Source organism: Sinohyriopsis cumingii, chromosome 19 (assembly GCF_028554795.1).
Source record: "Sinohyriopsis cumingii isolate HCF-2022 chromosome 19, ASM2855479v2, whole genome shotgun sequence".
NCBI lineage: Eukaryota > Metazoa > Mollusca > Bivalvia > Unionida > Unionidae > Sinohyriopsis > Sinohyriopsis cumingii.
Genome location: NC_142979.1, coordinates 47,582,737 through 47,597,946, shown reverse-complemented (window position 1 = coordinate 47,597,946; position 15,210 = coordinate 47,582,737). Strand labels below are relative to the sequence as shown.

Sequence of the window (15,210 nt, the reverse complement as noted above, 5' to 3'; positions counted from 1 at the left end):
TACTCTATAACAAGGTCCCCAAAACAGGATAGAGTTAACATACAATCAATGTCCCCCAAGCAGTACAGAGGTACCCTATAATCAAGGTCCCCAAAACGGTATAGAGGTACCCTACAATCAAGGTGCATATAATGAAAGCTATTATGTCCCCAAAACATCATAATTTAGAAACAAGGCCCATATAGTGAAGGCTGAATGAGACCAAACATTTTTGAGTACCCTACATTATGAAAGCTACAGTCCCTAACATTACAGAGATGCCCTAGATGCAAAGTCCGGCAAACATTATTTACTGTAGAAACATAGTCCATATCATGAAGACTTTAAGCCCAAGCATTATAAAGCTACCCTGAAAACAAAGCAACACAAATATTGTAGAGTACCCCCCCCAAACAAAAAATTCACCTAAAAATAGAATTACTGTACAAGCCAGGTCCATATAATGAAAGCTATAAGCCCAAACATTACAGAGTTACCTTAAAAACAAAATCCTAAAAACATTGGAATTACCCTTGAAACAAAGTTCTGCAAACATGATAGAGTTACCCTAAAAATAGTTTCTTGCAATCATTTTGGAGTTTCTGTAGAAACAAGGTTGATATAACAAAGACTAAGCACCAGAACATTATAGAGTTACCCTAAAAACAAGAATTCTTGAATATTATATAGTTATCCGAAAAACAATGTTCATATAATCAGTGATTTAAGCCAAAAACATTACACTACATTACTATATTTCATTACATTACCATATCAATATTGGCAGAAGAAACATCACAGACATATATCTGCCATCATATACTGTTCCAGCAGAATGGGTAATTACACTTTAAGTCATTAAAAAAACAGGGGAAAAAATTGACCCTGATCAGCTGGTGAATGATATGACTGGTGATCTCTGTCTTATTTTGTAACTGATGAGTACAAGATACATGGACGTAGAGGTATATGCCATATATCAATGAGTCAAAAGTGGTTGTTCTGCTGCAGACATGCAACTTGGTCTTTAACAGTTCCAGGCTTGAACTAAAATATCACCAATGCACCTAATTAGTCTTTTTGGGCATTTATTTTCAAAGAATTTATACCAGATTAAGCATTTATCACTCATTTCTAATCTGAAGAATTAATCTGGAGACATACTTTGTATTCTAATGACCAAGTTTAAACATGATAAGAACACCTGAGTTATCTTCCCTTGACCATAAGTACCTTGTCCGAAATATTGTCAGGGGTGGATCCAAGAATATCATTTAATTGTGTTTGTATGTTGGTGGGGGAATGGAACCCTTAGTGGGGATACAGGGTGGTGAACCCCTGTAAGCTTCTGCATTTTAAGCATTTCAAAGGGATAATTTTGATCATTTAACTGGAAAGAAAACTTGATCTGTGAAATATTTTAGCTGTTTCACACTCACTTTTAGGTATTGCATGCACCAAATTCTCCCCCCTCCCCTGATCTAACCCTGATTGTAGATATAAAATTTTCTTTATTAATTTTTGTTTTCATATATTAGAAACTTCATATGAAGTAGCCACCACAAATACTATAAATTTCATTTTTCAACAAACAAAGCACTGGATGTGATGAACGTAAGATACATAACCTGATTCATTCATGTTAACTGAAGTAAATTTCTGCTTGTTATTTCTCTAAAAGCAACACAACATGCATATTCTTTCTAAATGTTATCTGCAGAAATTTTGTTTATTAAAATCATCAATCTGGAATGTACCATGCATGAAATTATTTCCACAAAAAATTAAAATAGAGATCAAATTAAAATTTTCACATATAATTTTGGCAAATCTATACCTCAACAACCAATTCATTTGAAGGTTGATATATGAAGATAATTCTCAGAGTGGAAAAATTAAATCATTAATTGTCCACACATTTTTTTAGCATTAATACAGTTGTCTAAATTTAATGTATACAACACATGTAAGGATAATTTCTAATCAATTAAGTGTATTCGTTTGGTACATCAGTCTTAAACCTGGAATTTTTTGCGTCCAAACTTAATATTTCCACTAAATTAAAGTATTTATATGATTGGAATATCTTCTGATTTACAGTACAGCACACTCACTATAAAGCACCTCAATATAACACTAACCATGATATAACACCAACCCAATATAACATCAACCTTGATATAACAAAGATATGATCATGCATCCGATTATACTGGTTGATTACTGCATATACTTAAGTAATTATAATTTGGATCCAACTGCTGGTAGAGCTGTGTCTATACTTAATTATAATTTGGATCCAACTGCTGGTAGAGCTGTGTCTATACTTAATTATAATTTGGATCCAACTGCTGGTAGAGCTGTGTCTATACTTAATTATAATTTGGATCCAACTGCTGGTAGAGCTGTGTCTATGCAGCTTGTTACGATGAATCAGTAGAATGAACAACAAAGGTCCTAAATCTGCTGACACATTATGCAAAGGCAAATTAGGTCTATGTTGTCTGCATTTGGAAAGAACTTATATGTGAGTACATATGGTATATTTTTCAACATAATATACTCTAAAATAGAACAGACTTATGGTATTATCCCTGAAAATTTGATACAACATAAGCAAATGGGACAGTGAACTGTTATTACTACTCACACTACTTACAAATTAGCAACAAATCAAACTTATCAGAGATACTTTGAAATTTCATGCATTTTCACCTCACAAGAAAAACTTTGTTATCAATTGTTACAAAAACATTAGTGTGTCACTGAACTACATCAACTGCCAACTATCCTTGAAAATAAAATTTAAAAAATGTTTTGTTTACATTCATGCAAAGATAGTTTGTGATCTTTTTGCAAAAGTACATTGTATTTTATTAATTGTTGTCTCTAATTTCATATTTATTATAACTTGCAACATGTTTGAGTGACATTAACTCTAAGTACAATTTGGTTGGCATCTAACAAACGTACAATGAGTGCATTTGTTAAAAATAATTATATGTTACCATATGTGCTTGCTTACAAGTCAAGTCCAACTACAAACAACACAGACCCTGATCTGCCATCATATGATGTGCCAGCAAATCAGGATCTTCATGCATGTTGTTTGTGCTACTGATTACTCCTAGCAAATGGCAGAGACCCAGATCTGCCAGTGTATGTTGCAATGGCAAATTTGGATATGTGTGGTTTGCATTTGGACTCAGCTTATAAGCAAGTATATAAGGCATATTGTAATAATTGTATTATTACAATTAGCAAAATTATTACAATAGGATGCACCAAATGAATGAAGTCTTTTTTGTCTGTTCACATGAAGTTTAATTTAGATATGATGTCATAACCCAATGCTATGTCATCATGTGAAAATAGTGTCTATTCTAAACTTGAACAATATTTTTTTTTTGGAGGGGGGGTTTACTCCTCCAGATGAAAAATGTTGGGGTGGATGTTTTAAATACCAGATTGATTTAATGAATAGATAATGATGGGGATGAAATTATAACTTGTGATTTTCACACATTTCTTTGACTTTTTTTTGTGGGGGTGGATGCAATATTTAATGAGTCAGCATGAATTTCTCAATTTTATTTGCAAATCTGTATTAGTCTTTCTATTTATCTTGATGGTGAGAAATGCACTAAAATTCAATGAGATGGAGATGAGGATAATAATACCAATGTGATGAAATTTTAAAGTGGAAAAAATCTGAACTACATAAAAGGTTAAAAACCCTCATAGCCCTATTTGAACTGCCCTAATTGATCAGACTGAAAAGTTATCAAAGCTTAGAATAGTTGGCAATTGTTTAAAATTTATTCATTATTCAAAATAAGTCTTGATTTAAAATATAAACAAACAAACTCCAAAAGTCGAAGAAGTACTTACAATACAAAAACATTTCTGATGAGAGGATAGAAATTAAAAGTCAAAATAAATCTCGATAGGAATGTGGAAACTGAAACTTCTGAAATTCAACCTATAGCATAACCTATACATATATGAAAGTGTAATATATATATATATATATATATATATATATATATATATATATATATATATATATATATATATATATATATATATATATATATATAGTGTTACCTATGTATATATAGTGTTACCTATATATATAAAGTGTAACCTATATATATAAAGTGTAACCTATATATATAAAGTGTAACCTATATATATATATAAAGTGTAACCAATGTATATAAAGTGTAACCCATATATTATAAAGTGTAACCCATACTATAAAGTGTAACCTATATTATAAAGTGTTACCTATATATATAAAGTGTAACCTATGTATGAATGATAAACTCATCATACATAAATCCCAAGTATGTTGAAACCAAGGAAAAATAAAATCTAAAATTTGGAAACATATTTAAGCACAAGGGTTCAAAAATAGAATGAGAAAGTTTTGACCAGTTTGTCTTTTCAAGTACAACTGGTTAATTGAATAGTCTCCCTTAGTGCATAAATGCACCAAGATACTTAAAGGCTAAAATTTGAACAATGAACAAATATTTAATTCTGTATAGGCTAATAATAGTTTTATTTGAAGGAACAGAGTAATACACAGAATTAGAATTTACTATCCTTCTCCAACAAATTCTAAAGTATTCAAACAAAAACCTGACAGGTGATGCAACTGATAATCAAAGTGTACAAACTGACAGTAGAGTTTACTAGAATTGTCTCCCTTAGAGCATAACCTAAAGGTGGCCAAGTGGCTTTAAGTATTGCTGGGATGAGTAAGGATAAGAACATTGGGAATAAGGATAAGAACATTGTGAGTCAGGATAAGAACAGTATGAGTAAGGATTAGAACATTGTGAGTAAGGATAAGAACAGTATGAGTAAGGAGCAGAACAGTATGAGCAAGGATAAGAACAGTATGAGTAAGGAGCAGAACATTGTCAGCAAGGATATGTATATTACTAGCAAGGATAAGAACAGTATGAATAAGGATAAGGACATTATCAGTAAGGACCAAGAACATTATGATATATTAAATCAAGATGCTTTTTATGAGTCTCTTAAACACATGAATAAATCAATAATTATTTTACAAAATATTTCAATGAAAGATGTGGAAACTCTAAAAAGATATACCAGCAGACATATGTGAATCGATTACTCAATCAATCAAAATGCTATTAGATACAAAAATACATAGTCACACAAACTAGGTACAGAAGGACTGAAAACTATTAAAATATTATGGTAGTCACCTTGCAATAATAAATAATTTTGGATATAACTGTAAATAAACTGCAATAGGAAAGTATTGAAACTCATAAAAAAAAATTGGTAGGGGATCAAAGAACACTTGTTTCTATCAGGGAGATTATAATTGCAAAGTTTGTTTTACACAAGTGACTTCTGTATTCCTTGTTATCAGCTACATTACATACCATGGCTCTTTAAACTAAAGAACATTTGTATTACTGAGTATTAGTTACCATATTTACCAAGATTATTTAAAGTAAAGAATTACTGTATTCCCCAGATTTAAATACTATTAACAGGATATGTCAGCAAAGTTCTTTAAAGCCATGCAGCCATAGTCTATGAAAAATACTCAGATTCAGGGCTCCCCTCAACAACTGGGCCCTAGAAGGGTGCACAGTAAATGCCCAAGGAATGAGTCTGTGATCCCTCCCCCCTCTTTCAGAGATTTGGTCAGGCATCACAGATCATGGGTGTGTCCTATCTATCATAATAAGAGGATACTGACTTCAGTTTTTAGATCTTCCTTCTCTAATATGGTCCCCCATATGCCTAGACCAGTTGAATCTGGTGCTATTAAAGGAAGAGGTACACCCTCTTGTCCAAAAGGGTACAGTAGAGAGGATGTTAAATGACCTAACTCCAGCCTCTTCTCCTAGATTTTCCTGGTATCAAAAATTAGGTGAAATTTCAGCTAATTGCCATCCTTTCCTCCTTAAACAAATTTCTGCAGGAGGAACCTTTCAAGAGGGATACCACAATCTAAATCATGAATTCCATAAGACTGTATCATTCCTCTGCACAGGAAGTACCTTCAGTTTTGCTTGGCCAGGAAGGTCTTTTAATTTTGAACTCTGCCATTTGGTCTGTCCTTTGCACCAATAACTTTTGCTAGGATAATGAAAGTGGTTGCCATTCATGTAAGCTTACTTAGGAGCCTTATACTCAAATATTTCAAAGATTATTTGATTCACTACAGCTAGATAGAGTCCTTTAGACTAGATCTGTCTTGTTGTTGGTCCATAATGACCAGGCTGGGCCTTTCACCCAACCTAGAGAACTTTACAGATTTTATCAACATGTGAATAAATTTCATCATGAACAGAGGATTAGTCTGTGTCCTGCAGTACAGAGTTGACAAGATCCTGGCCTTGTTGGAGGCACAGAGAGCCAAGACCACGTTGTCAGCTTGTCTATTTCTCTCTTTTGGGTACACTGAATTCCACAGCAGACCTTATTGTCCTAGGCAGATTGCATCTGCAGCCTCTCCAGTTTCTCCTTTTAGTAAACTGAAAACCACACACAGACCCTCAAACTGCCCAGATTTCTCAAGGTATGGATTTCCACCATCATCTGATTTGGTGGACAAATTGATCCAGTTTTTGGTCCAATTCCCCATGCTAACCCCACTCCTATCTGTTTGCAGAAGTGTCAAATTCGCAGCATGGCACTGATCTGGAGCCAGAAGGGTTCATGGTCTTGTGAAGAATCTGCCCTTCAGAGCAACTATTTGGAAATGAGACCAGTGTTCTTAGCCCTTCAGGGGTCTGTTGGCAAAATAAGAAGTTGATATGTGATTGCCTCCTCCAACAAGACCTTCAATGGTAGCCTACCTCAAGCAACAAGGAGGCATAACTACCACTTCTTTTCTCAGTGTGGATGTAATTAAATCTCCTTTGCTGGGCAACATCACAAGTGATTACTCTCTGAGATCACCACACTCCTGGCAAAAATAATTGTTTGATGGACAGTCTGTCCAGAAGGGTCAAGATAGAATAGTCTCTGCACCCTTGATGGAACTGCCTGTAACAAGGCTAAATAACAATCTTATTTTATGTTTCCTTTTGGACTAAATTGAGAACATCCATTTTCTTATGCCTTCCCACCTTTCAGGATGATCCCACAAGTACTTCAAAAAGTAAAGACCTCCACTGCACAGCTCATTTTGATAGCTCTTCTGTGGGACCCAACAGTTTTGGTTACTCCAGTAAAGGGACGTTCCATTGCAGGGCTCTCTCATATACAACATTCCACAGATTCTACAACTTCATGGTTAGCTCATCTCAAATGATTTCTCTGCAAGGACAAGTTTAGTAAAGTCACCAGGTGCATCTTCAGTTAAAAAAATGATCTACATCCAAGGTATGTGATGCTGATCTTTTGCTATTTGTGCAGTTGGAAAAATGTAAATCCTAGCTGTCCCTCCAATAACGCAGTGGCTGATTTTATTTTCTTCTTTTTTGAGAAACTATACTCAGTTTCTACTAAGGGAAATTGGGAAGCACTGTCTGGCACACTCAAATTTTCCAATGGTCCAGCCATTGGTGCAGACTCTCACATTAGGCAAAATTGATCAGGTATTTTGAGTTGCCAGTGTCTTACTTGCTAATGTCTAGATGGAATATCTTGTGTGTTTTGTGGTTTCTAACTAAAACCCACTATGAAGCCTTGGGTGAAGTTTCTTTTGAGAACTTTACTCTCAAACCAGTTTTTGTCCTTAGCGACTGTGAGATGAAGGAGTGAGCTTCAAGCCCTGTTCATAAAGCAAGGCTATCTAAAACTCAATGGAAATAAAGAATTGGCTTCTCTTTTTTGCCATCAAGGTTTCTTAGCAAAAAACAACTTTCATTAGTTGCTCCACTCCCAACTAATATCCTCAGTCTCAGTCACTTCCAGGGTGGGAATAATGAAGATAGATTGTTATGTCCAGTTAGGTATTTACATTTTTGGGGGAAAGCTTCTAAATTGAGAAGAAAGGATAGGAATAATTTTTTTCCTCTTAGTTAAAGGCTTTGCTGATATTTTCACTTCCAACATTTCAAGGTGGATTGACGTAAGTATGAAGAAAGCTTGGAGTCCCTTACCAAGAGGATCTTTCTTTCATGAAGATTAAAATCCATGAGGTCTGAGCCAATGTTACCTGGTAGACAAATCTAACTCATTTGTCTCTAGAGGATGTGATGAAAGCTGCATTTTGGTAATCTCACACAACCTTCTCCTCTTTCTACCTTGCTCATTAGCTCACTGAAGGCATATTTTCTTTGGGACCAATAGTCAAAGCACAAAAAGTGGCCCATGCAGATGCCATGCAGCAGTAGTCTATAATTCTACAGTAAGAGTGTGTATTACTAATTCTTAATAGCTAGTTTATGGGATCATCAGCCTCCCACTAAACTGTCAAATTCAGCTTAGATGATACAATAGCCACAGGTTATGTCTTACCAATATTAAAATTGGGGGGCTGGGGGAGGGATTAACTAATTTGAACGACATAGTACTTACCTGTAGCTATTAGTAGATTTTCTCCTCCCACCCTGCAAGTATGTTCCACTAGTTCTACATCATGATACAGAATGAGGGCTAATGTGCACGGGCCAGGGGCATGGGTTAAACCTCAGATCTTTCTCAAAATCACTGAATTTTCATCATAAAATTGAGGGCATTATCTGTCTTGAAATTGCAGTAGTAACAGGTAAGTATTACATAATTAAAATCAGTTTTACTCCATCCTCAACTAAATATTCCCTGTTATTAGCTACAATACATAACAAGGATGCCAACATTAATGAACTTCTGTGTTCCTCGGTATCAGCTAGCATATATACCATGGTGGTTTAAAGTATGTATTTTTGTATACCCAAGTATTAGCTACCAATTTACCAAGGTTTTTCAAAGTAAAGGTATTATATTTTCCCCAGTATTAGGTAGTACCTGTATATTTTCCCAGCTAGGTCTTTTAAAGTTAGGGATTTCTGTATTTCCCAGTATTATGGTAGCTACCATATTTTTTCAGGTTGTTTAAAGTAAGTAATTTTTCCCCAGTATTAGAAACAATATTTGTCAAGGTTTTTTAAAGTAAAAGACTTCTGTATTCCCTAGTATTAGCTACTATATTTACCAAAGTTGTTTAAAGTAAGGGACTTTTGTATCTCCCAGTGTTACCTACAATAATTTTCCCAGGTTGTTTAAAGTAAGGGACTTCTGTATCTCCCAGTGTTGCCTACAATAATTTTCCCAGGTTGTTTAAAGTAAGGGACATCTGTATCTCCCAGTGTTAGCTATAATAAATTTCCTAGGTGTTTAAATTAAGGGACTTCTTTATGTTACAGTGTAAGCTACAATAATTTTTTCAGGCTGTTTAAAGTAAGGGTCTTCTGTATTACCCAGTGTTAGCTATAATAAATTTCCCAGGCTGTTTAAAGTAAGGGACTTCTGTATTCCCCAGTGTTAGCTACAATAATTTTCCCAGGTTGTTTAAATAAAGAGACCTCTGTATTTCCCAGTGTTAGTTACAATATTTAGCAAGTTATAATACACATCCATCTGCAGACACAGTAGACCTTGTCCCATAATGACACAACAGTCTGAGCATAAAAATTGAAATTGCACTATAAAGGCTACTGATCTTCATTACATTGGCTCTAGAAGTCAGGGTTGAAACATGAACATCATGCGGTTATCTATTAAAGTAAAACCTTTCTTGAGAGACCACTGCTATAAGAGACCATCACTGATTATATATTGAATATATAGTGTGATAACCTGTCATAAAAGACCACTTGTCTTGAAAAAAAACCTTGTTTTTGGCAGAAAGAGTATTCTTTCAAGATGGGTTCTACTGTATTAGTATATCTACACACAGAACAAATTTCAAATCATTGAAGACACTAAGTTTGTTTTTGAAATTTGGAATTTTTAGTCTGAATTCAAAATTTCTATTCTACATTTCTGTGACTATGGGGCAGGGATATGCAGTCATTGATGTTTTTCTAGAAATCATTTGTATCATAAATGAATAACACGCACCCTAATTTGCTAGCATTTCACCTATCAGCAGATCAGGGCATGTGCTATTTCCTTGAAGTCAGCATGTCACATGATAAGATATCAAGGCTTATGCAATATATCAGGGCTTATGCTATATCCTAGAAGTCATCATGTCACATAATAAGATATCAGGGTCTATATTCTTTCCCAGAAGTCAGCATGTCACATGATAAGATATCAGGGCCTATATTATTTCCCAGAAGTCAGCATGTCATATGATAAGATATCAGGGCTTATACTATTTCCTACAAGTCATCATGTCACATAATAAGATATCAGGGCCTATACTCTTTCCCAGAAGTCAGCATGTCACATGATAATATATCAGGGCTTACGCTATTTCCTAGAAGTAGAAGTCAGCATGTCACATGATAAGATATCACAGCCTATACTACTTCCTAGAAGTCAGCATGTCACATAATAATATATCAGGGCCTATGCTATTTCACAGGAGTATAAATCAGCATGTCACATGATAAGATATCAGGGCTTATGCTATTTCCTAGAAGTAGAAGTCAGCATGTCACATGATAAGATATCACAGCCTATACTATTTCCTAGAAGTCAGAATGTCACAAATAGGAGATCAAGGTCTATACTGTAACCTAGAAATAATTAGTAGCATGAATAACATAGACCCTAATTTGCTAGTAGATGTACATAATATAACAGCAAATTAGGATCTGTAATATTTGCTGCCAGGTTCATGTACAAAAATATAATAATTGCTACAGATTACAATTACCTTGGGTCTTCATCCTGGTTGGGTGTCTCAGCTTCCCGTGGTTCTGGTGTCTGATTCTCTGCTTCCTCATCCTCCATTTTCTTTCGTGTCCTCTCGACTAATTTCTTAGTTTTCTTTGTAACGCAGGCTTTTTTCTTTGCTGGAGGTGACTTTTCGTCGATGGAGATAGGGAGTGTCTCAGGAGTGGGGGGAGGTTGTCGTGGACTCAACTGATCAGCTTCATCTATCTCTGACTGGGAGGGTATGTGTACTAGAGGCACATTGTGTGCTTTCTACAGAAAAAAAAATATACACTCACAGGATGGTTATAGTAATGGTCTGACAAGCATGAACTGTGGTAGAAAGAATGAATGATGAATAATTTGGTTTTACCCAAGAACCTCTGTATTTGAACACCTAAATTTAGACCTGAAGGTTGGTTTTGTAAAATGTTTTAATATTTTAAACTGTTTTTCAAAGATATAAATGACACACTTGAAAAAACTGTGTGTGTGATTTTGATTTTTAAATTAGTTTTAGCAATTTATTTAGTCATATCGCTACGATGTTTGCAGTTTGGCAGTTTATAGTGATGTCTAGCACTGAGGCATCATACCACAGACATGTGGCATCATGTCCCACTCAGTCACGTTATCCTGACACCAGGCCGACCAGTCCTAACACTAACCTCAAAATGCTGAGCACCAAGCGAGGCAGCCGTTAGTACCATTTTTATAAGTCTTCAATATGACTTGGCTAGGGTTCAAACTTGCAACCTCCCACATCCAAAGCAGATGTTCTAACCACTTATGCAATTGGAGCAGTCAGACATTTAAAAGAAAAACATTATCCAGCTTATATGAAGCTTACAGTGTGCTTTAATTCTCAAACTTCTTTATGATCAGTGCCTCTCCTGACTCGAAACAAAACATTTCGTTTCCTTGCTGCCTCACAGCCCCATATGTTCCACACAACAACAAAAAAAAACTGTTGGCAATGAAACTCAGTGACTGTTATTACAGCAAGGTCTGGGTTTCACAAATAAATGTTAATTAAAGTTATGGGTGAGAAAACTCATGATGACCTACAATTCCATCTGTACTGCTAAATCAAATTTTCTAGATGCAGAATATTCCTGATCACCCTTGAAAGTGTGAGACAATCCTCATCCAAATATATCTGACTAGATCTGGTTTGGATGCTGATTTCTACAGGTAATATTGATTAATATGGACAATATCACACCTTCAACAAAGGTATTTTCCAGATGAGTTAGTTATATTGATTATTACCTGGCATTATAAAGTCGGAACTCAGTCTCATCAATTATTTATTGACAAGTCCATTGACTTTACAGCACTCATATCTTAGCCACAGCAATGCATTGATGAAATGACTGTATTTGCTTGCTTATGAGTCAGATCCACCTGCAAACTGCACAGACCCAGACCTGTTATTGCATAATGCACCAGCAGACCTTGGTTAGTACAATTTGTTAGGGGTAGCCAGTAGAACAAACAACATAGACCCTAATCTGCAGGCACATTGTGCTTTTGCAGATCAGGATCTTTGTTATTTGTAGTTTTAATTGACTTATAAGCAAGTATATATGGCAATCCAAAGCTGGGTCCAAGTCCAAAAAATTTATTATCATGCTTCAAATATATAAAATTAAAAAAAATATTTGCATAACCGTTGGAACGTGAAATGATTCCTTTAAAACATGATTAACCTGCTTGCATGCCAGAACTGGCAATTTATGGCAAATGTAAGTTCTTTTATTAAGTGTATTGACAAGAAATAGAAAGTCTTTTGAATTAAGTCCAAAATACATAGTAATTCAGTTTACCTGATAAGATAATTTACCTGTTTACCTCAGCTATCACTTGATTTATGACAGAAGATGACCACTCTAAATATTGACCATTTAATTGTGGGGGAGAGGGCACCTAGAATTTTCTTTTGAGTAGGGTTATTTTGTTTTTTCTTTTTACCTTAAGATATTTAATTTAACTAATATATAATGGATATACATGTAATAACTTTTTGGTTCCTATACATTTTATATAAAAAAGTCTTTCCTTAACATCAGTTGTACATGTACACCAAAAGTTAAAAAAATGTGGATGATGACTACACCATTAAACGAAAGTTACACCCACCATAATATTAACCCTACATACAGAATACAGAAACATGCCAATTTAGTCACCTCAAATTCTTAAGCAAATAATTAGAGGCATTCTGAATTTTCTCTTTCATTATTCATGAACAGACTGGATATATAAAAGTAAGTCAGCATTCACATGCTATGCAGAAATAATATACACAGCATGTCTTTCTTCCCCTCCATTATTAGTAAGTTGCTTGGCTCTTGTGCCAAGCAAAAGTGATTATCTTAAACTGCTCTTCCCAGTATAATTGGTTATGTTGATTTTCCTAGCACTTTGTATAAAGGACATTTGATTCAGGACAAAATCTTTTGATTGCCTCCTCCTCACCTATATTCAGTGGTCAAAGCTAAGATCACATGCATGCTTGACACTCTCTTGGTCAAACACTTGTGCAGAATTTTAAAAGACTTCTGTGTGTGTTTCAGATGATCAGTCATTGTACTGTAGCAACAATGTCATAGCTACAAGGTGAGGCTAATCCTATAGTTGTTAATGGAGCAGAACAATAAAATTAGTCCAAATCATCAAGCAGCTTGTTTCTCTTCTTAAAAAGCATGACTATCTATATGACATGGAATTTTTTCTGTCTGTGTTGCACTCATCCAATCAGATGCTGTATTCAAAATGGCAGCCTATTATGAACTGACTGCTCAGAGAATACTTGGAGACCTTTTTGTAAGATGTTTTTAGCTGGAATAAACAAAGAAGATGTAATAGCATGTACATTTTGTTATGAAATGAGTGACAGTGTGAAGAAAAAAATAACACCTGGGGGTGATTCAATGTATACAGCTGCTCCAATGATAAATATACTCCAATCAATACCTCACTAATAAAGGAGGTGGGGGTACTAATATTAATATTAATTGTGCAAGTGCCATCCCAGTGTATAGGAAATCTCTGTATAACAGTGGTTCCCAACCTTTTATGACAGCAACCCTAAAAACAGCATTTCTGAACCTCACGACCCCATTTCTATGTTTTGATAAGTTTTTCAACCCTCAAAAGAAAATCCTGATGAACCTCTAGAATGTCCTTGCAATCCTGATTTGGGGTGCGACCTGGGGATTGTGAAGCACTACTGTAGCGCATAGGTTTCAGAAACCTTTACGTTTGTTGCAGGCATCAACATTTGGGAAATACTTCCAAACAGGAGATAATTTGCCATGCTTACTTTCAGACATCCTGAATAAGACAAAGTTTTCTATCATATTGTCATGTTCTTTATTTGTCATTTAAATGGAAGGTAGGCTTTGTAAATGTTTACAGGGTTAACGTACAAAAAAATTATCTCCTTGACACATGTGAATGTGGCCACCTTATTAGTCAGTGATGCTATTTAATAGTACTAACAGTATCTGGGAACATTCTTGGCTTGTCATAGATACAAAATTGGAGATCGTTTGTCATGCTGACTTTCAGACATTTTTAATCAAAATGAGGAGTTACATCATTTTGTTATGCACTTTACTTGTCATTTAAATGGAAAACAGGTCTTGTAAGCATTTACAGGGATAACACAAAACCACAAAATGATCTTGTTTGCATGTGTAAACCTGACAGCCTTAGTTTCTTAGGAACAATCAGCAGAACAAACATAGACCATGATCTGTGAGCACATTATGTAAAGGTCTATGTTGCAGGTGGACCTGATTTATAAGTGAGTTCATTTTGCATGTACTTGCTTGTCAGTCAAGTCCATCTGCAAACTATACAGACCCTGATCTGCCATCTGATAATGAGCCAGCACATTTGGGTCTGGGTAGTTTGTTATGAGTAATCAGTAGAAAAAACTAAATAGACCCTGATCTTTGGGTGCATTATGCTATGGCAGATCAGGATCTTTGTTGTCTGCAGTTTCACTTGAGTTATAACTTGGTATAGATGACAAATAAACTGCCCATTTGATCAGGGCAAAATTACTTGATATTGCCTTGTTATATGTATATATATTGACTTGTTATATGTATAATTATTGACTTGTTATATGTATAAATATTGCCTTGTTATATGTATAAATATTGCCTTGTTATAAAAGTGGATATTACATCATGTAGTCCATTAAAATGTTGCACGAAGGAAGATGGGGATTTTTTTTATGTTTTATGGCACAGCAACACTTTGAAGGTCATATCATGCCAAGGCAAGTAAATTGCCTTGCCCAAGGACATACTATGGCGGCTAATAAAGGGCTAATCTGATCCACTTTGTATTGCACAATGAATCATACACCAACTTTGCACTGCACCAGAAAACAAACAA

General features: G+C 34.9%; 1 protein-coding gene across 11 annotated transcripts in view; it reads right to left on the bottom strand.

Annotated features, from left to right (window-relative positions):
* The window catches only part of LOC149775651 (uncharacterized), a 211,960-nt gene that overhangs the window by 42,951 nt on the left and 153,799 nt on the right, over positions 1–15,210 (bottom strand). For all 11 annotated transcript variants that reach the window (XR_016416548.1, XM_089943846.1, XM_089943847.1 and 8 more), the window contains one exon: positions 10,796–11,067. Coding sequence is in view for 10 of the 11 variants with exons in the window: in XM_089943846.1 (XP_089799972.1) it covers positions 10,796–11,067 (272 nt within the window). In the remaining variant the exon portion in view is untranslated. The remainder of the gene's footprint in view (positions 1–10,795; positions 11,068–15,210) is intronic.